At 43.3% G+C, this 16449-nt stretch overlaps 1 protein-coding gene across 1 annotated transcript; it reads right to left on the reverse strand.

The window, feature by feature from the left end:
- Positions 1-218: 218 nt before the first annotated feature.
- On the reverse strand, positions 219-730 carry SLN (sarcolipin). The gene has a single exon (XM_062514634.1). The coding sequence runs from the start codon at positions 353-355 to the stop codon at positions 260-262; it is 96 nt and encodes a 31-aa protein (XP_062370618.1). The 5' UTR covers positions 356-730; the 3' UTR covers positions 219-259.
- Positions 731-16449: the final 15719 nt, after the last annotated feature.

Raw genomic sequence — 16449 nt, forward strand, 5'->3', positions numbered from 1 at the left:
ACTCACAGAAACTATCAGAGGAGACTGTCACATCAAACCGTACTTAAGCATCTTACATTTTACAGCTGGATCACTGGAGACTGGAAGAATTACAGACCCATTACAGACATTAGCACAGGCAACAGATAGGAGAGAGTAAAAAATAAAGGTTTGCAACATCCTCAATTGACTGAAAACTAATTGCTGTGGCATGCTGTGGGTGGTACTGATGTCTGTGGAGGCACACACTGAAATCACCTCCAGAGTTTCTGAGAGTCTTTCAATCCTGATAAGACTTCACGAGGAGCCACATGAGGATCACAGTAATCAGGACGACCATGAAGTTGAGGCAAATTTCTCGTGTGGAAAGTTCCATCTTTTGGGAGTAATGAGGAGAGAGCAGGGATTAGCCAGCAGAGCAAAAAGAAAACTCTGGTGACTTGCTTGGATGTGTCCTTGAGCTCAAACTTCAGGTCACAGGCTCTTAAAAAAAAAAAAAAGTAGTAAGGGATAGATGCATGAAGGTGGTAGATTCAGTAGAGCTTTTTATGTCGATCTAAATAAATGTTGTTTCAGTGGCCAGGAGTCAGTAACCACTTGGGTGCCAAGAAGTAAAAGCCATCTTTGGCAGCTTATCACCTTCTTTGATTTCCAGCAAGGACATTCCCAGCGTCACCCCAAAATATGGTGCACAGGGGTGAGCAGTCTGTGGAAATCAATTATGACTTCTGCAAGCTTTTTCAAATAAATTACTCTGGGCCCCATTTGACACTTTCAACAAGTATACATTGTAAATATACTACTGTTAAGAGGTTTGAAATTCCTGTATTTGTCAGTGTATTGTTTTTAAGAAACTAAGTGCAAACTATTATTTTATAGAGAAAGACAAATAAATATTAATTATTTGTCACTACTAAAAATACAAGAACCTAAGGTTAGACATTTTCAATTCTGAATAACTTCACATATTTTGTGAGTAATTTCCACAGATGAAATAGTATTTTCTCAAGAAACTTCTGCTTTTCCTGAAATTTCAAGGAAAAATTGAATTGAAAAATGTTAAAAATCTCATATTTCAAAAATCCCATTCAAGTCATACTCAAAAACTTTTCTGTTGGTTATTGCTTTTATTTACTTTATGATAGAAATTTTAGAATTTTATATTACTTTAGAGTTCATGCAGAGAAAACACTTCATCATTAATATCATGCTCTAATCTCAGCATACCATATAAATAAAACAAGAACTCTTTAACAAATGAAGCATTAAGGCTAGACAAAGAATTTCAGCTACACAGCTAGATTAGGCTGTAACATCTCTGGTGCAAATGAGAAGCCTTGGGACCACACAGCATGAAGACAGCTTCAATTGAAATTACTTGAGTTTGCAGATTAAATATTAAAAGCCTAGTGCATGCAGTTAACAAATTCCTACATTTTCAAGTTGTTTTGCCAGCCTTCTGTGTCCTTGCACATGAGAAAATCTGACCTAATAAGTAAGCCAGTTCTTTTACCTTGAGGAGGCAAATCAGGTTCTGCCTCTGGACTTTGGGTCACTGCAGAATTTTTTTCCCTCCAAGCTTCTGCCTATCTCCCACTCGGTCTGGATGCTCTGTCCCTGCGTGGGCACTAAAGTAGGCTGAGGGTGGAGACCAACAAGTGCATTGGCAATCCAGGTGCTGACATCACCCCCCCCAAATATTTTTAAAGGGCTAAGCTGGGCTGTAAATTTGGTTAAGGTTGTTTATGCAGTGGCCTCTGTGGGCTGATTTGCTTCTTTTACCATGGTGCTGAACTAACAGCAGAGCTGTGTGCATCCCTTGGGAGTCAATTGGATTTGATAGAGAATTTCATGCAATCATAGAATGGTTTTGGTTGGAAGGAACCTTAAAAATTATCTAGTTCCAATTCCCCTGCCGTGGACAGGGGCACCTTTCACTAGACCAGGTTGCTCAGAGCCACATCCAACCTGGCCTTGAACACTTCTGGAACTGGGGCATCCAGCTTCTCTGGGCAACCTGTTCCAGTGTTCCACCATCCTCACAGTGAAGAACTTTTTCCTAATATCTAATCTAAATCTACTCTTTGAGCTGGAAGCCATTCCCCCATGTTCTGTCCTTAAATTCTTTCCTTTGGCCTGTTAATGTCTTCCTCAACGTGGGGAAAGGGAAAGAAAGAGCCACTTGAAGAGTTCTGTGTGCAGAGCTAAGGATCTCAAGGATCCAGGATATGGAGCCTGTCTACACATCTACCTTTCTGAGTACAGTGCAGCTGTTGTTGTTCCACATACCTGTACTCTGCACAGCTTCTGGAGTTCACATGCATTTAAAATAAAGTGAATAGGAGCAAAATACACTTTTCATTTCAATACGAATAACTGAAACAGGATCATTTGCTGGCTGAAAAATACAAAACATTTCCTTAAAGATCTGCTAACGCTCTTGCATGCTTTTCCCCCACTGAATTTCAGTGCTGGTGTGAATGCTTCACCTCGATGAGCATACAGGGAAGTGTTTCTGCCACCCTTCAGTATTTCAACCCAGAAAGAAACTAGGGAGCTGTAACCCCCACATTCCCTTATCTTTGCTCAAGGCACTGCTAGGACTTGCTGTAAACATGAACAAGAGGAAGTGGCTATTTGCTCCCTTTGAATTGACACAGCAGAGCGAGCTGGAGTGAACTGGGAGCAGACAGTGCCAATGGGTTTCCTCCTACTTGGAAAATACAAGTATTTCCACTGAAGCCAGAGGGACCACTTCTGCAACACTGCTAGCAGAGGAGTGGGGGGATCCTGCTCAGGTTTAAGTGTGTAAAGCTATCCACAACACTGACCTTATTCTCACTGCCAAACACCGTGTGACATACAGCATGTAGATTATTTATTGATTCTGATGCCTTTTGTATATTTATATTCAGGCATGCTGGGACATATTTTAGCTCACAGTATCCAAGTTTGTTTGTCACTGTCCTCCTCCCTGAGCTCCCAGGTTTCACCCTCTGCACCATTGCTGGCACCCACATCACGGGATGATGGCCTGGTGAGCGAGGCCAGCTGGCTGGAAACCTACCCGGTGGAAAACACAACAAAACAAATAGCTGTGGGTAACCAGGGGGGTGGAGGGGAGTGCTGCTTGGGTTTTGCTGGATGATCTCCCTAAATAGTCTTCCCACGGGATCAGTGGAGGTAGGAGGGGGGTCAGAACAGTAGAAGTTTTCCTTTTCATTCCCTTTCATTGGTTTGACTGCTTTGCCACTGCCCTCCTACACAACCAAGGCAGCACGTTCAAAAAAGCCAGTGTGCTGCGTGGGAGCCTTGTGCTAAAGTACACAGATCAAACAGCAAAGGCTTCAACCCGTGCCTCATTCAGGAGTTACATGCCTAAGCAGGTTTGCAGTATCCTGTTATGGTGCATGCTCTGCTGAGCCATCCTTTTAGGGGAAACTTGGGCAAACATCCCACACTTACAGGAATTTGGGAAATCCAAGTTGAAAATGCTCCTTTTAGCCTGAGGGACGCAAGATTGTGATCTTATACCATGAGTCCACCCTTGACTATTTCCTCCCTTGGCATGTTCTGAAGCAGAAATCTGTGGATTTCTCATGCTATACCTCATCTACTTCACCTTGAATCACATAAATCTTCACCAGAGAAATGTTGAAACATTTGAATACCATTCACCCGAATTATTAAATGTTATACACAGCACTGTCTAAATTATTCCCCTTGGGCTATGGAAACCTTGGGATTTATTTTACCCTCTGATAACAGAAAACTCAAAGGTGTATTTTTTAATTTAGAAGCCATCTTGTCCCCAGGCTGAGGTCCCCTGCACTTCCACACTGACAGAGAGCTCCTTGCTCCTCTGTGCCAGTTCATCTCCTCTTTCTTTAATGTACTGCATGACAGCTAGAAGATTTTCCTTCTTCAAAGCAGGGAAACAGCTCTGTAAATGTCATTAATCACAATACACACTATAAACACCCTAACTCACCTCTACAGGCACTGATGTTTCTCTCATTTTCTCTGCTGGGGATTTTGCAGTAGACCATGGATGAGCATAGAGAACCACAAGCATTCATTGTTGAATGAGAACAAAGTTCATCTAACCCAACTCACTGACTGGTAAGGAGATCTGGGGAAAGTATAGAGGAACGCAGGAAATATAACATGGTCTTTGCCTAGATATCCTCAAACATTTGGGATCCAGTCTACTGGGATTGCTAGGGAGGGACTACAAACAGACTGGGTTTATGGCTCCCTCTTACTCATTCAGTGAATAATTCTAGATCAAACAACTTGTTCATAGCTGAACTTTGCCTATATATTACATAAGGTACACAAAGACACACACACACAGAGACTTGTGGGAAAAAAGGACTTAGCACTGACCAGGAGGTCCAATAAACACCCCTGAGTCGTGGAATGTGTCTGGATGCTATCAATGAGTCCAACCAAAGTTTGAACCTCTGACTTCAATTCACCACAGATTAGAGTCTGCTGTTGCCAGAGGCTGAAAATTCTGCCCCTCTCCACTCCATACCAGCCCCACACCCCCCCCCCCCCAAAAAATAGCAAACACCTATTCCTACTCTCTATGAAAAAGCATAAAGACCTTAAAAGCTGTTTCTTTAAGTAGTTGGTTTATTTATCCAAGGAATTCAGTACTGATTAGGAAAGCAGAAAATAGGAAGAGAATGAATGTAGTGATTTTACTTTAAATGCTGATCCAGAGGTTTAGATACACTGTTGAGTATTTTTCTCATTGTCACTTTTTCTTGTTTTTCTGACAGATCTAGATGTTCTCAGCTTTCATGTGGCCATGCCAAAGTTCCATTTTCATGCCTCACATACTCAAACTTACATCTCCAGCCTATATTTAAAGCTGTTGTGACTAACTCACGTTCTTCCCAGGCTGCTAATCAAGTACCATATCATCTTTCAAAGCCATTCTTACACAATTAGTGTTAATTTTTGCCCTCAGAATTACCTTTCTTACCAAATGCAGTGTAAGTATGAGCCATGAGTCACACAGGTGTTTACAATTGTTGCCAGCATAATTCGTCCTTCTCTGTTAAGAGTTTGATTTTCTTAAACTTGTTCTTGTAATCTTTTTATTGGGTTTTGGGTGTGGTTTTGTTAATTTTAGACTTCAGAAGATATTCCTTTTATTTCTCTACAAAGTTTTCAACTGGACAAAGGTTTTAATACTGTGAGACAAACTCTGTGGCAATATACTCAGGCCAATAAAAGACCATGTGAAAACCTGAACACAGAGGGGAAAGAAGAAAACTTAAAATTATTTCTAAAACACCACAAATGAGAGGTAATATAAGAAAGATAAAGCAAAGGAGGCCTTAATTTTAATCTTTTATAGATAGCTGTCTCAAAAAAAAAATAAATGTCATATCAAGAGTGAAGAAAACTCAATTCACCTTCAAGAGCAGTGACCCAGTCACTCCAGGGACAATCAAGCAGTAAGTTGCATTAGGAGATAAAATATCATAGATGAAATTGTACAAAAATTATGTTGAAAGTTAGACAAAAATGGGTGTATTTTACATCTTGGCTCCTATATTCTTACATCCCACATGTTCTGAACAGAGTTGAATTCTGGGACACAGACTTCTTTCTTTCACAGGGCTTTACAGAAAACCATTAAAAGCCAACTTCCCCCCATGATACTAAATGTCAGACCTTGAAGTTAATGAGTTTCTCCAGGAAGATAACTAAAGGCTGGTAGGGAATTTATGGCTATGCACCTGGATATGCTATTGCTGCGCTTCCTTGTCTAGACAGTACTGGTGGAAGCTACGGAGAGGGGTTTGAGCTTAAATGCTTGTAAAGCTGATTTCAGCAATCAGGATCAAGGTCACAGACATGCAGATTACTGAGGCCACACTCTTCCATACCACCTTAAAATGTGCTGCCAGGCAGAGCTGCAGTTTGGGTAGAGGGAGTAGGCAGGAGCACATTAAATCCCTGGGAATATGAACCCCTGCATTGGCAACATGTTCAGAAGCACAGTAGTTTTGACCTTTGCCACATCTGTCTTCTGATGAATGCCATCTATGAGGTTTATGCTTGAACCAGAAGACTTCTGTCCACAAGTATAGGAGAACAGATCAAAAATTTAGTCAGCACTGGTTCAAAGAAAGAAAACAATCTGCAGACTAGTAAGGAACTACATGAAAGGGACTGATAGAAGAAGATGCAGTGGAAGAAGAACACATTCAAATAAGAAACAAAATCAATCTCTTTAAAAGTAATTTCTGAGTGGTGCAGGAAATTTCTACAGGTGGGGGAGGAGAGACTGGTGCAGCAGGGTCAGAGGCATAGGCAGACCTGTGCAGATTTCTGTACTCAGGCCATGGTGTTCAGTGCTTTTGCATCAAGAATTATTGATGCCATTGTAGCTATCAACATGTCACAAGTCTCCTGCAAAGGGTTCAGCTATCCCAGAACAGGTATGGACACAGAAAAACAAGGGTGGCTGTGAACCTACAACTTGTTGGTTGAATCCTGATAAATGAACATATAAGCAAAGACACAGTGCTTTTCTCTGGGGAAAAAAAAAAAGGCAGCTTTGTAAGGTAACTTCTGAGTAGGAGTTTGGCCACGAGTTTCCACTGATGTCAGTCATGTTCTCTCCTTACTCTAGCACAGAGCGAGGCATCTGTGCACTTACAGCACGATTTGATCTCTTCCGTGGAAAGAAGTGAGTCTTCAATAAACTATGTCCTGGCACCATGAAGGAATACAATTTTTATCTCTGGGAGCAACAATATCAGCACTACTGGTATGTGACAAGCTTCCAACTCAACCCATACAGCTGTCGTGTGCGTTCTCGCATCTCTGAAGTCTCTTACACGGCAGCCCCTCTCAGAGAAGGAGATTTGCCTTTGGTTACTAAGTGGCCACCAGCTGCTGTGCCAACACACCCTGGTACTTCCAGCCAGCAGTGTTGGAGTGGTTTCGAAGGGCTGTGGGCTGATGGACCAGCCCAGCTCTGCCGCAACTCTCTGCCTTTAGCCCAGGTGTGCTGCGCGGTCCCTCCGCCTCGGACACGTCCCCATGGAGCAGCGAGCACAGATGCCATGGAGCACGTGCTGCATTTCAGGAAAGCCACACCATTTCTCCTCCGACAGGCAACATCCTGCCCAAATCCTCCTGACAAAGCTGTGACAGCCACAGGGGAGAGTTAAACACGCCTGGTTGGCAATAAGAATACAAAAGGGCTGTGCTCCAGAGGGGTGATGGGGGCTGTCCTGAAGGATTGGCACTGCTGAAGGAGAATGAGGCAGGGGAGCACCCTGTGCATGCAAAATTGGAAAGGAGTAGAGGGGGCCATTCTCTGTGCACCTGGAAAACAAATCCTTTGACAGCCCCACCTGAGTCCAACAGAGGAAAAAACTTGGAATTTTGACTAAACCTTGGCCAAACTGAATTCTCAAACACCACTCCAAGAAGCAAGAAATTCTGAGTATGGCCTACTTGTTAGTACAAGCTTTCATTCCCTCCCGTTCTCACTACTTTACAAACACCAACAGCAAACTCTGACAGAACAGAACAGTGCACTTGGTTCAATGATGAAAAAAAACCCAAAACACCGTGGTGGGACCCCACTCTCAGCCAGAAGATCGTCAGGAAGTAACTACCAGCAGTAGGCTGGTGTTTTATATTGTCCAGCATCCACTGTAAGAAGACCGCGAGCCCATTTCTGGGAACATGGAAAGGAGCTGTTCTTCCCTAGGGACACTCAGAGAAGCATGTGAACAGAACCAGCAAGTTGAAGCCTTAGACTGGAACCTCTCTGGGGGGGACAAAAAGGAAAAAAGAAACCAAACCAAACCACAAACAAAAACTAAACCAAAACAAAAGACAAACAAAGAAACAAAACCACCAAGAAAAACAAATAGAAAGCAACTGCCTTGGTGCTGGAGTTATAGAGCTCAGAGGTACATAGCAAGCCACACATTTTCATCCAGAAATCAAGAAAAAGAGCAGTGGGGGGTCTGCAAAAGAGAATGTGTGTGGTGAGCTCTGGGTCCAGCCCAAGACTGGTAGATAGGAAATCACACTTATTGGGTATCTGTGTTAGAACTGGGAATACTGTGGGACTTAAACAACAATAAAAGCTTATCTCTATAAATGCTTCATGACATGAGTACTGGGAAAGTACAGTTTAGCACTCACCATCAATTAAATACTGAGTGTTGCAGTAGTCTGAGTTTCTGGATGCTGTAGACAAGAGCCCTCAGACAATGTCTGGAACAGGGGGAAGCCAACATGCCTGGAAGACTTAAAGCTTCTGCAAGATTTAGGTGTCCTCTACAAATATAAATGCATATGATGAACAGATAAACTGCCAATAAACAGGACCTAAAAATCTCTTCTGGCCCACCACTACCTCAAATACCCCTTGAAGAGATGTTGACACTCACATTTTAGCATTACCCATTGAGACAAATCTAAAGCCAGTATTATTTAGCAAGAAAAGCTCATGAAGGATCCCATCCTTCTCTCACTGAATTTCACAGGAATCTTGCTATGTGTTCTAGCAGGGGTTGAGCTGAACCCAAATCTCTGGGTTGCATCACTTTGTGTTTATTTATGTTCTAGGAAAAACAGAGCTAGTAAGGCTGAACTGACTTGATGGAGGGAAGACAGGAGCAGATTCTCTCTCAGCACAGATTCGCCCTTCATTTTTTGGGTGTTTATACACAGCCATTGAGAGTCAAGAGGTCTCTAATTACTTTCTAATCACAACAGTCATTGACCCCGTATGAGCGGGATGAAATCTAATATAAAGTTTGACTCAAGACAATGCAGAGTTTTGTAACTACTGATGAAAATAAATTTTTATTCTTTCCCAGAGCAATGTACTTTTACAGAATAAATGAGAAGTAAAACACGACTACTTTCAACAATTCAGTAGCGCCCTTCCCTCTCCAGGCCCCAGATGATTGCTCCAGGCTATGAAATACACCTGAAGACTGTCAGGATTTAATTCAGAAAAAAAGTTGGAACAGCCAAATTAGTGGAACAGTTCAAAACAGCACCCTCAACCTGGGCCCCACCAGTGCTTCTTCTTTCCTCTTACTTAGTCAAAATCCACATCTATTATAATTGCTCTCTCAGTCTGTTTTGATGGCCATATATTCTAGGTTTTGGAAAGACATGTGTTAAGAGGGAGCAATAACTTTTAACAGGACTACTGACCAGTAGTGCGTTGGGAGCAAGACTTGTAACATTAGATAGCTTCATCACTAAGGTTAAGCTTCTCCTGTTGTTGATGATAAATGTTATTTCCCCTCCTCTTGTCTTTGTAATCACAGTTTGTGCATCACTGATGGATAATTACATCTACTTTTTGCTTTCTACAAAATCAATTCACACATCTCTTCATAAGCATATGGAGGCTTCGTTCCCTGAGGGTGTACCAAGTGAGAAGCACTGACACTCACGTTTATGCCCACAGACTTAAGTGTTATGTGGCTAAGGGGCAAACAGGAGATCCATTCCCTGCTCAGGTATCATACCTTTCCTTCCCTTCCTCTATTAAGATATTATCTTTCATTCCCTGCCCTGGAATAGGAAATTACTTCTTTTGCTCTCTCAGGGTTTGATTAGGCAACTGCTCACATCAAACCTGTGCACTCCAAAATATCTGTCAGCGTGGCTCTATTTGGATCAGGTCATGGATCTAATCCTGCAGCAGTAAAGCTGACCTGCCAGTGTGCACTCACTGTTCAGCAGCTGGAGCAGGGTGCCCCACCTTCCCTTCATCCTTGGGTGGGCTCCTCAGTGCTACCCATTTTGCACAGTGCAAACCTTTCATGGTTACAAGACAATCTGCTTGAAAGTGCTGTGTAGAAAGCATTGGTTCAGGCCACCTCTGGCATCTGCCCCTCTGAAGCATTTTCCAGTTCATTTTTTTCTTAGAAGACGTGTTATTCAGCATCTTCCAGACCTTTCTGCATCACAGGAGACACTTTCCAGGTAGGTGGTCTGGCTAAACTGTGGACAAGAATGAATTCCTACCCATTGCAGAACATGATCCAGGGTGTGTCCAGGTGGCCAAGAAGGCCATTGTCATCCTGTCCTGGATCAGCAGTGGTGTGGGCAGCAGGAGCAGGGCAGTGACCATCCCCCTGTGCTGGGCACTGCTGAGGCCACAGCTCCAATCCTGTGCTCAGTTCTGGGCCCCTCACTGCAAGGAAGACATTGAGGGGCTGGAGCGTGTCCAGAGAAGGGCAACGGAGCTGGGGAAGGGTCTGGAGCACAAGTCCTGTGAGGAGCAGCTGAGGGAGCTGGGGGTGTTCAGCCTGGAGAAAAGGAGGCTCAGGGGGGACCTCATCACTCTACAGCTGCCTGAAAGGAGGGGGCAGCCAGGGGGGGGTCAGCTTCTTCTGCCAGGTAATGAGTGACAGGAGAAGGGGAAATGGCATAAAGTTACCATAGGGGAGGTTTAGAATTTTTTTAGGAAAAATTTCTTCATTGCAAGGATTGTCAAACCTTGGTACAGGCTGCTCAGGGAAGTGGTGGAGTTGTCATCCCTGGAGGTGTTTGAAAATGTGTAGGTATGTCACCAGGGTTGGTTTAATGGTGAACACAGCAGTACTGGGTTAACAGTTGGACTCAGTGACCTTAGAGGTCTAACCTAAGTTATTCTGTGATTGTAACTCTTCCCTGCAAGAGAGGGTCAGGGGTGCAGGTCAGTGCACTCTTTGGCTTGATTTGATAATATTAACAAGATCAGTACTTTGCCCATAGGACCTAAGCAGCCATCTGAGCACCTAATAGACTGCTCAGGCTGGATGACATGACACTGACCTGTGTCAGCCCTGGATAATAGAAGTGTTTCTTAATCCAGCAGGAACAGCCAGGGAACCACACTCTGATCCTCTGCAGAGCTCCTGTGGGGCTTGTTATGCTTTTGGAGAGAAGCAGCAGTCTGTGCCAGGTCAGACAAGAAACTCCTTATTCCAGGAAGCATTAGAGGGATGTTGCTTCATTAGCTTGAGCTAAAGTTCAATTTTCCCACCCCAACACACTGACAAGGGTTAAAGTTGTTGATGATTACCTGGGCAGTAAGGGACAAGAACCTTGCTAGCCTGTGTTATTTTCTATGTGCAATCCCCCTCATAATAAGAAGTTATTGGTTCTGTGCCAGTTATTTTCTGAGGTTTGCCAGCACGTGGCTTGGGTATGACCAGCCTGAGAGAACGGAAAGTGCTGGGGAAATGTCAGCCAAGGAGTAATGGAGGAGTGTGTGTGGTATACAAGGGGGACAGGATGCACGGGATGCCCTGAGCCAAGAAGCCTGCTTGCTCCCTGCCCCCAGGGCATAACTTCGTGCCTTTGACTGTTTACTGTCTCCCAAGACATTTGACTTGGAAGAAAAAAAAAAAGGTCTTGTGCTGTGAGAGAATTGTATTTCTCAAGAAATACAGTCTATTAAATTTGGTTGGAGGGAAAAGGGGCCAAGCAGAGCCCCATTCAAATTCAGGGAAACTGGTGACAGACAAGTCACAATGACTTAGAAAATGTTGGACCCCAAGTATTTACTTGCAGTGAGGTTAGCAGGACTCAGACACCATGTCCAGTTACAACAGGGCTGAACACAGCTGGAGACAGATTTAGGACACAGAGCTTTCTGCACCCAGCAACAAATATTTTTGAACATGATTGACTCCTCCATCAGTTTTCACTTGGTCAGCAGTGGTACCCAGAATGAGACTTTCTGTGATTAGTGGTCAAGGCTGGTGCTTCTGGCTTTTCTGCACTAACTGGGCATAACCAAGCTGGTTTAGAAAACTCAGGGAAATACATCTTATTTTGGGCAGAAAAGTGCAAATGAAAACATGACTGTATAAATAACTGGGCTTTACCAACTAACCTTAAAATCCCTTCTTTAGCACAAATTCACACAATTACAGATTTAAAAATGCAGTGGGCAAAAGCACAAAAAGCCTATCCCAGTTTCATTAATAAGAGATTGTTTCTAAAATCAGATTATTTGGGCTGTTTTCCTTCCCTCACAACAGTCCTGTGTTCCTCAATCCATAAACACTCAGCTCAGACCCAGGCTATCTTATGAATCAAGCTATGAATTTCATAAACACCTTTGGCACTTTAGCAGGTTGATGCCTGTAAAATAACCATAATCTCAGTAAGAAATTTCACTGATCCCACCTACAAATCCAACCTTGAATTTGGGTTGCAAATTAGTGCATGTCTTCTGCAAAAACACATCACAGAAGACATGCAGGAGGTGATGAGTTTCCTGATTGACCTTCTGAGTGCACAACAGAGACAAAAATTGCAGCCATCTGTCTGCAGCATCCCCATCGCCCACCCTGAGGGTCTTCATGACGTACATGGTACCCATCGAGCCCTGTCCCCATGGAGAAGGGAAATTTGTCAGACCCAGTGGCCACCAGATCTGTATGTCTGTCTCATTCACTGCTCTGTATTTTGTATTCTCTTTCTGTTGTGTTTTATTCAGAAGTTTCAGATTCCCATTGCAGGTTATCAGGTTGCACCTGACATAAGCAAGTGAGGAAAAAGGCACGTTGTATAATTTGATCTCAGTCCCACCAGGTTTGCCATAAACTCAAAAGTATTCCCTGTAGGAAGCAAGCCCTTTTACTGAACAATGCACAGCTTGCCACACTTCACACATGACTAGGTGCAAATCCTTACTTCCTGGGTTGCTGAAAATTAAGCTAAGCTCCAGTTTGAAAAAAAAATAAAAAATGAAAAGATGTGACAGGATTCACATGCCCATAAATTTGTCAGGACTGTGTCTCTGCTGTTCCTTGTCTTTTCAGCAAAGCATCCAGGCACACAGGAGGAGTGGAGGGCTCTTCTCCCCTCTAAAACCCCAGAGATTCTCCCCTCTGCCATACAGATGGCCCCATCTCTGTGCTTCCCACTAGTCCCAAAGGTACCATTTGCCCACCCAGGACCCACAGGCTGAGCCCCACAGAGACCTTTGCCCAAGCATGGCTTCTGCAGCGTGTTACTGGGACAGTCTGGGTATGATAGCTATGGTCAGGGCAGCTGAGCCATACCTCCCCCTCTCAGGGCAAATAATGGCCCTGGTTTGTTTTATTCAGTAGCCCAGGCACAGCTGTGCAGAGCTAACACCGTGCCAGGTTTGTCAGCCTCAGCATAGCCTCACCTGCCCTCGCTCCCATCCCTTGCCCAGCTCTCCAAGCCTCCTCACCTGGTATACCTTGTTAGACCTTCATTTGAGTTCTTTTGGGCTGAGATTAAAAGCAAAGTGTTAAACTGAGCCTGGGAGAGGAGCAGCAGCTCTGGGACTCCTGACAAAGGGGATCCATGATATTAACAGCGTCACAAGGGAACAGCAGTCCCACTTACAGTCCATGAAATATTTCTGAAATCAACTTCTGGAATGTGATAAGAAGGTGTGATAGGATGTCACCTGCTGGAATTAAAAAAGCACTAGAAGTACTGTAAGGTCAGAATCCTGGGGCAGGTAAGGTAGTGTGCTGTGCAGGTGAGAAATGCTGATAGGAGGCACACCTCACCACAGGAATATCCTGGTTTCTGCTAAAGAATGATAATGCAAGAAGAGTGGACACCCCTAATTTCTCACCAGCCTTTCAGCCTAGCTAGCACATTATAACTTAAAACCAACTTGGTCACAGGAAGGCAGTAAAAGGAGGTGGGTCCATGCGCTTCAATGGCTTTTACCTGACCCATGCTGCATAATTTCCTCATTCTGCATAATCCCAGCTACCAGAAAATGTTAGGAGTACTAAATTAACTGCACTGGGGTTTGTATGCCCCTTTTTCCATCAGGAATATTCCCTGAAAACTTCTGGAAAACACTTAACACCTTTTTTTCTTCTTCATTTTGCTAAAAAAAAAAATCATTTGAGCTAAGAAAGCCTGGAGAAAATCCCTGGCACTCTGAGTGAGATTTTAAAGTGCCTCTTCTCCCATCTTCCTCTTGGTAGGACTGGGGAGGAATTATTCACAGGTTATTTCTCACTATCTTTCCTAAGAACAGTTCACTGAGGTGATGAATTTACATAAATTCATCTGATCTGTAAATACTGTACTATTTCTTAGTTTTCCGATAATATGTTCCAGGACAACATGTGAAAATTTCAGTAGAGAAGTAGTTAATGTTTACTGCAAATTGTAGCTGCAGTGAGCTCAGGGAGAAACAGCACAGCTGGCGAAACAACCTCCCTCTAGGCCCTGATTTAAACCCCAGGAAATCCAGAGAGATTCCATAATATTTTTAGTTCAAAAATTACTTGTTCTGTCCATCTCCTGGACCTTTCACGATCTTGTGAATATTGGATGGACCTGCAGGACAAGCTACTGCAAAAAATTTGAAAATATTTTCAGGTCTACTTATTTCATTTGGACAAAAAAATCTTTTAAAAAATATTGGATGTTTCATACAAGAGACAGAAAGTGGAAAGCCTGAAAATATTACTTATACTGAAAAAAAAAGAAAAAAGAAAAGAAGAAAAGAAAAAAAGGAAAGAAGTTGGGGTTTTTTCCATTCAAAAGCATAATTTGTTTACTTTACAGACAGCAAGTCCTTTTCTTTCAATTTCAAAGCTGAGGCTTACTACAGACCAAGCTATAATCTTTCAATTTGAAAAAGGGCATACTGGAAAGCTGTTTGCTGTAAGTAGTTCATAGACAATGAAACTATTGCATTGAATCTTTTTTATTCCTGGTTAAACCCAGAGGAGAGAACAGGGGAAAAAAGATGAGAAAGGCAGATACAGAAAGACAACGTGATTTTTTTTTTCTTTTGCTCACCTGTCAGTGTGATGAAGACTTAGGTGCACACAACCAAAGCACATCTTCACCCCGACAAGGCCAATCTTTCTGAGATGCTCCAGCAGTCAGTGGAGAGAAAGGCCAAACTCAGCATCTCTGGAGACCCTCCTATGGGATATCAGCCAGTGCAGGCCACTGTGGGCACCATCCTGCTGGGGTAGATGTCTGCCTTGGTCCTAATCACCCCTTGTGGGGAGGGTCTAACTTGCAGCCCCCCAGGAATGGAGATGAGCCTTCCCAAGCCAACCTCATGAGATCAGTGCCAAGCCTTTCACAGGAGCACAAGGATCCCTGCATGTCCAGCACTTTCAAGGAAGGGCTGTGCTGCAGTTCAGCTCTGCACAGGACTGGGACAGCTTTAGTGGTATCTGCAGAGGCCAGAAAACCCAATAAGAAATTCCCGAGTGCTGAAGGGCTGGGGTAGCTTTTACTTAATACATCTTGAGTTCTCCAACTTCCACAGGCCACCTGTTTCAGTCTCAGGTGGAGATGAATAGTGAAAAACTAGCTGTGTCGATATGTATGAGCACAAGACATTCACATTTCTTTCTAGTACAGTTCCCAAGAACCTTCTTTTGCTGTTCTTGGAGATGGAGAAGAACCAGAAAGAATATTTTCATAACTAGACATAATTAAGGATGCCAAAATAACCCTCATTTGTTATAATAATCTTATTCCAATACAAACCTGCTTCCTGGGAACAGACAGAACACAGCCATGGCACAAGATGCTCTCAGCAAGGAGGAAAGGGAGTCTAGATGTGAAACCCGGAGTTCATGCAGGATTCACAACTAACCCTTTTATTGCAACTGAAATAAATTGGCTTAAAAATTGCAATCCGAACCCAGCTGGTATCAGTCTCTTTTGTCAAAGTTATAAGTTTTAAAATATTTGTATTGTTCATATACTTTATGTACTGTAAATATCTTCTGTAACAATCTAGGAAAGTTGGGGGGTTTTAAAGTCCATTTCAAAAATTTTTTTTTTTGAAAGAAACAAACCAACCACAAATTCCCTGCTCTTGATCTAGGTAGAAAGATTTCCCTGTTGAGGCTGTGACTATTTTATGATTGGGAGTATGGGTCTTTTACCAGACCTTTGGAGCTTGTCATTCCTGTGAGGAGATAATCTGAAGGTCTTGGTGTTTATGGACAGGCAAAGAACAGATTCCCATGGCTTATAAAGGGTTGAAAACTAATCTTCACAGGCACTGAATTTCAAGCAGAGCTTGCCTCTTCAGTCATTAGTCCTTTCTGCAGCAGCATCTGAAGCATTCTTTACAGCTCACAGCTCTATACATCCACACCAGCCTTGTTCCCACTCAGTCTTGAGGCCTGGCAGGTTTCCTGGGATGAGCTGTGTGGTCTCCAGCAATCAAGGCACAATGTACAGCCAGAGCCTGCTGTTGACAACGTGGCCAAGGCAACATCATGCCCCTGCTGCCATGGGTCTAGGGCTCCAAAGCTCCCCCCACAGCTGTCCCTGGAATGTGCATCCATCCCTGCCACAGGACATCTGTCAGCTCTTGCTTCAAAATCTCATTAAGGGCTGGCTGGGCATTGTCTAATCCAAGAAGGACTTGTTTGGATGAATTATTTTCACAGGGAGGATCCTGCAGCATAATGTTTCAGC

Source organism: Cinclus cinclus, chromosome 2, assembly GCF_963662255.1.
Source record: "Cinclus cinclus chromosome 2, bCinCin1.1, whole genome shotgun sequence".
NCBI lineage: Eukaryota > Metazoa > Chordata > Aves > Passeriformes > Cinclidae > Cinclus > Cinclus cinclus.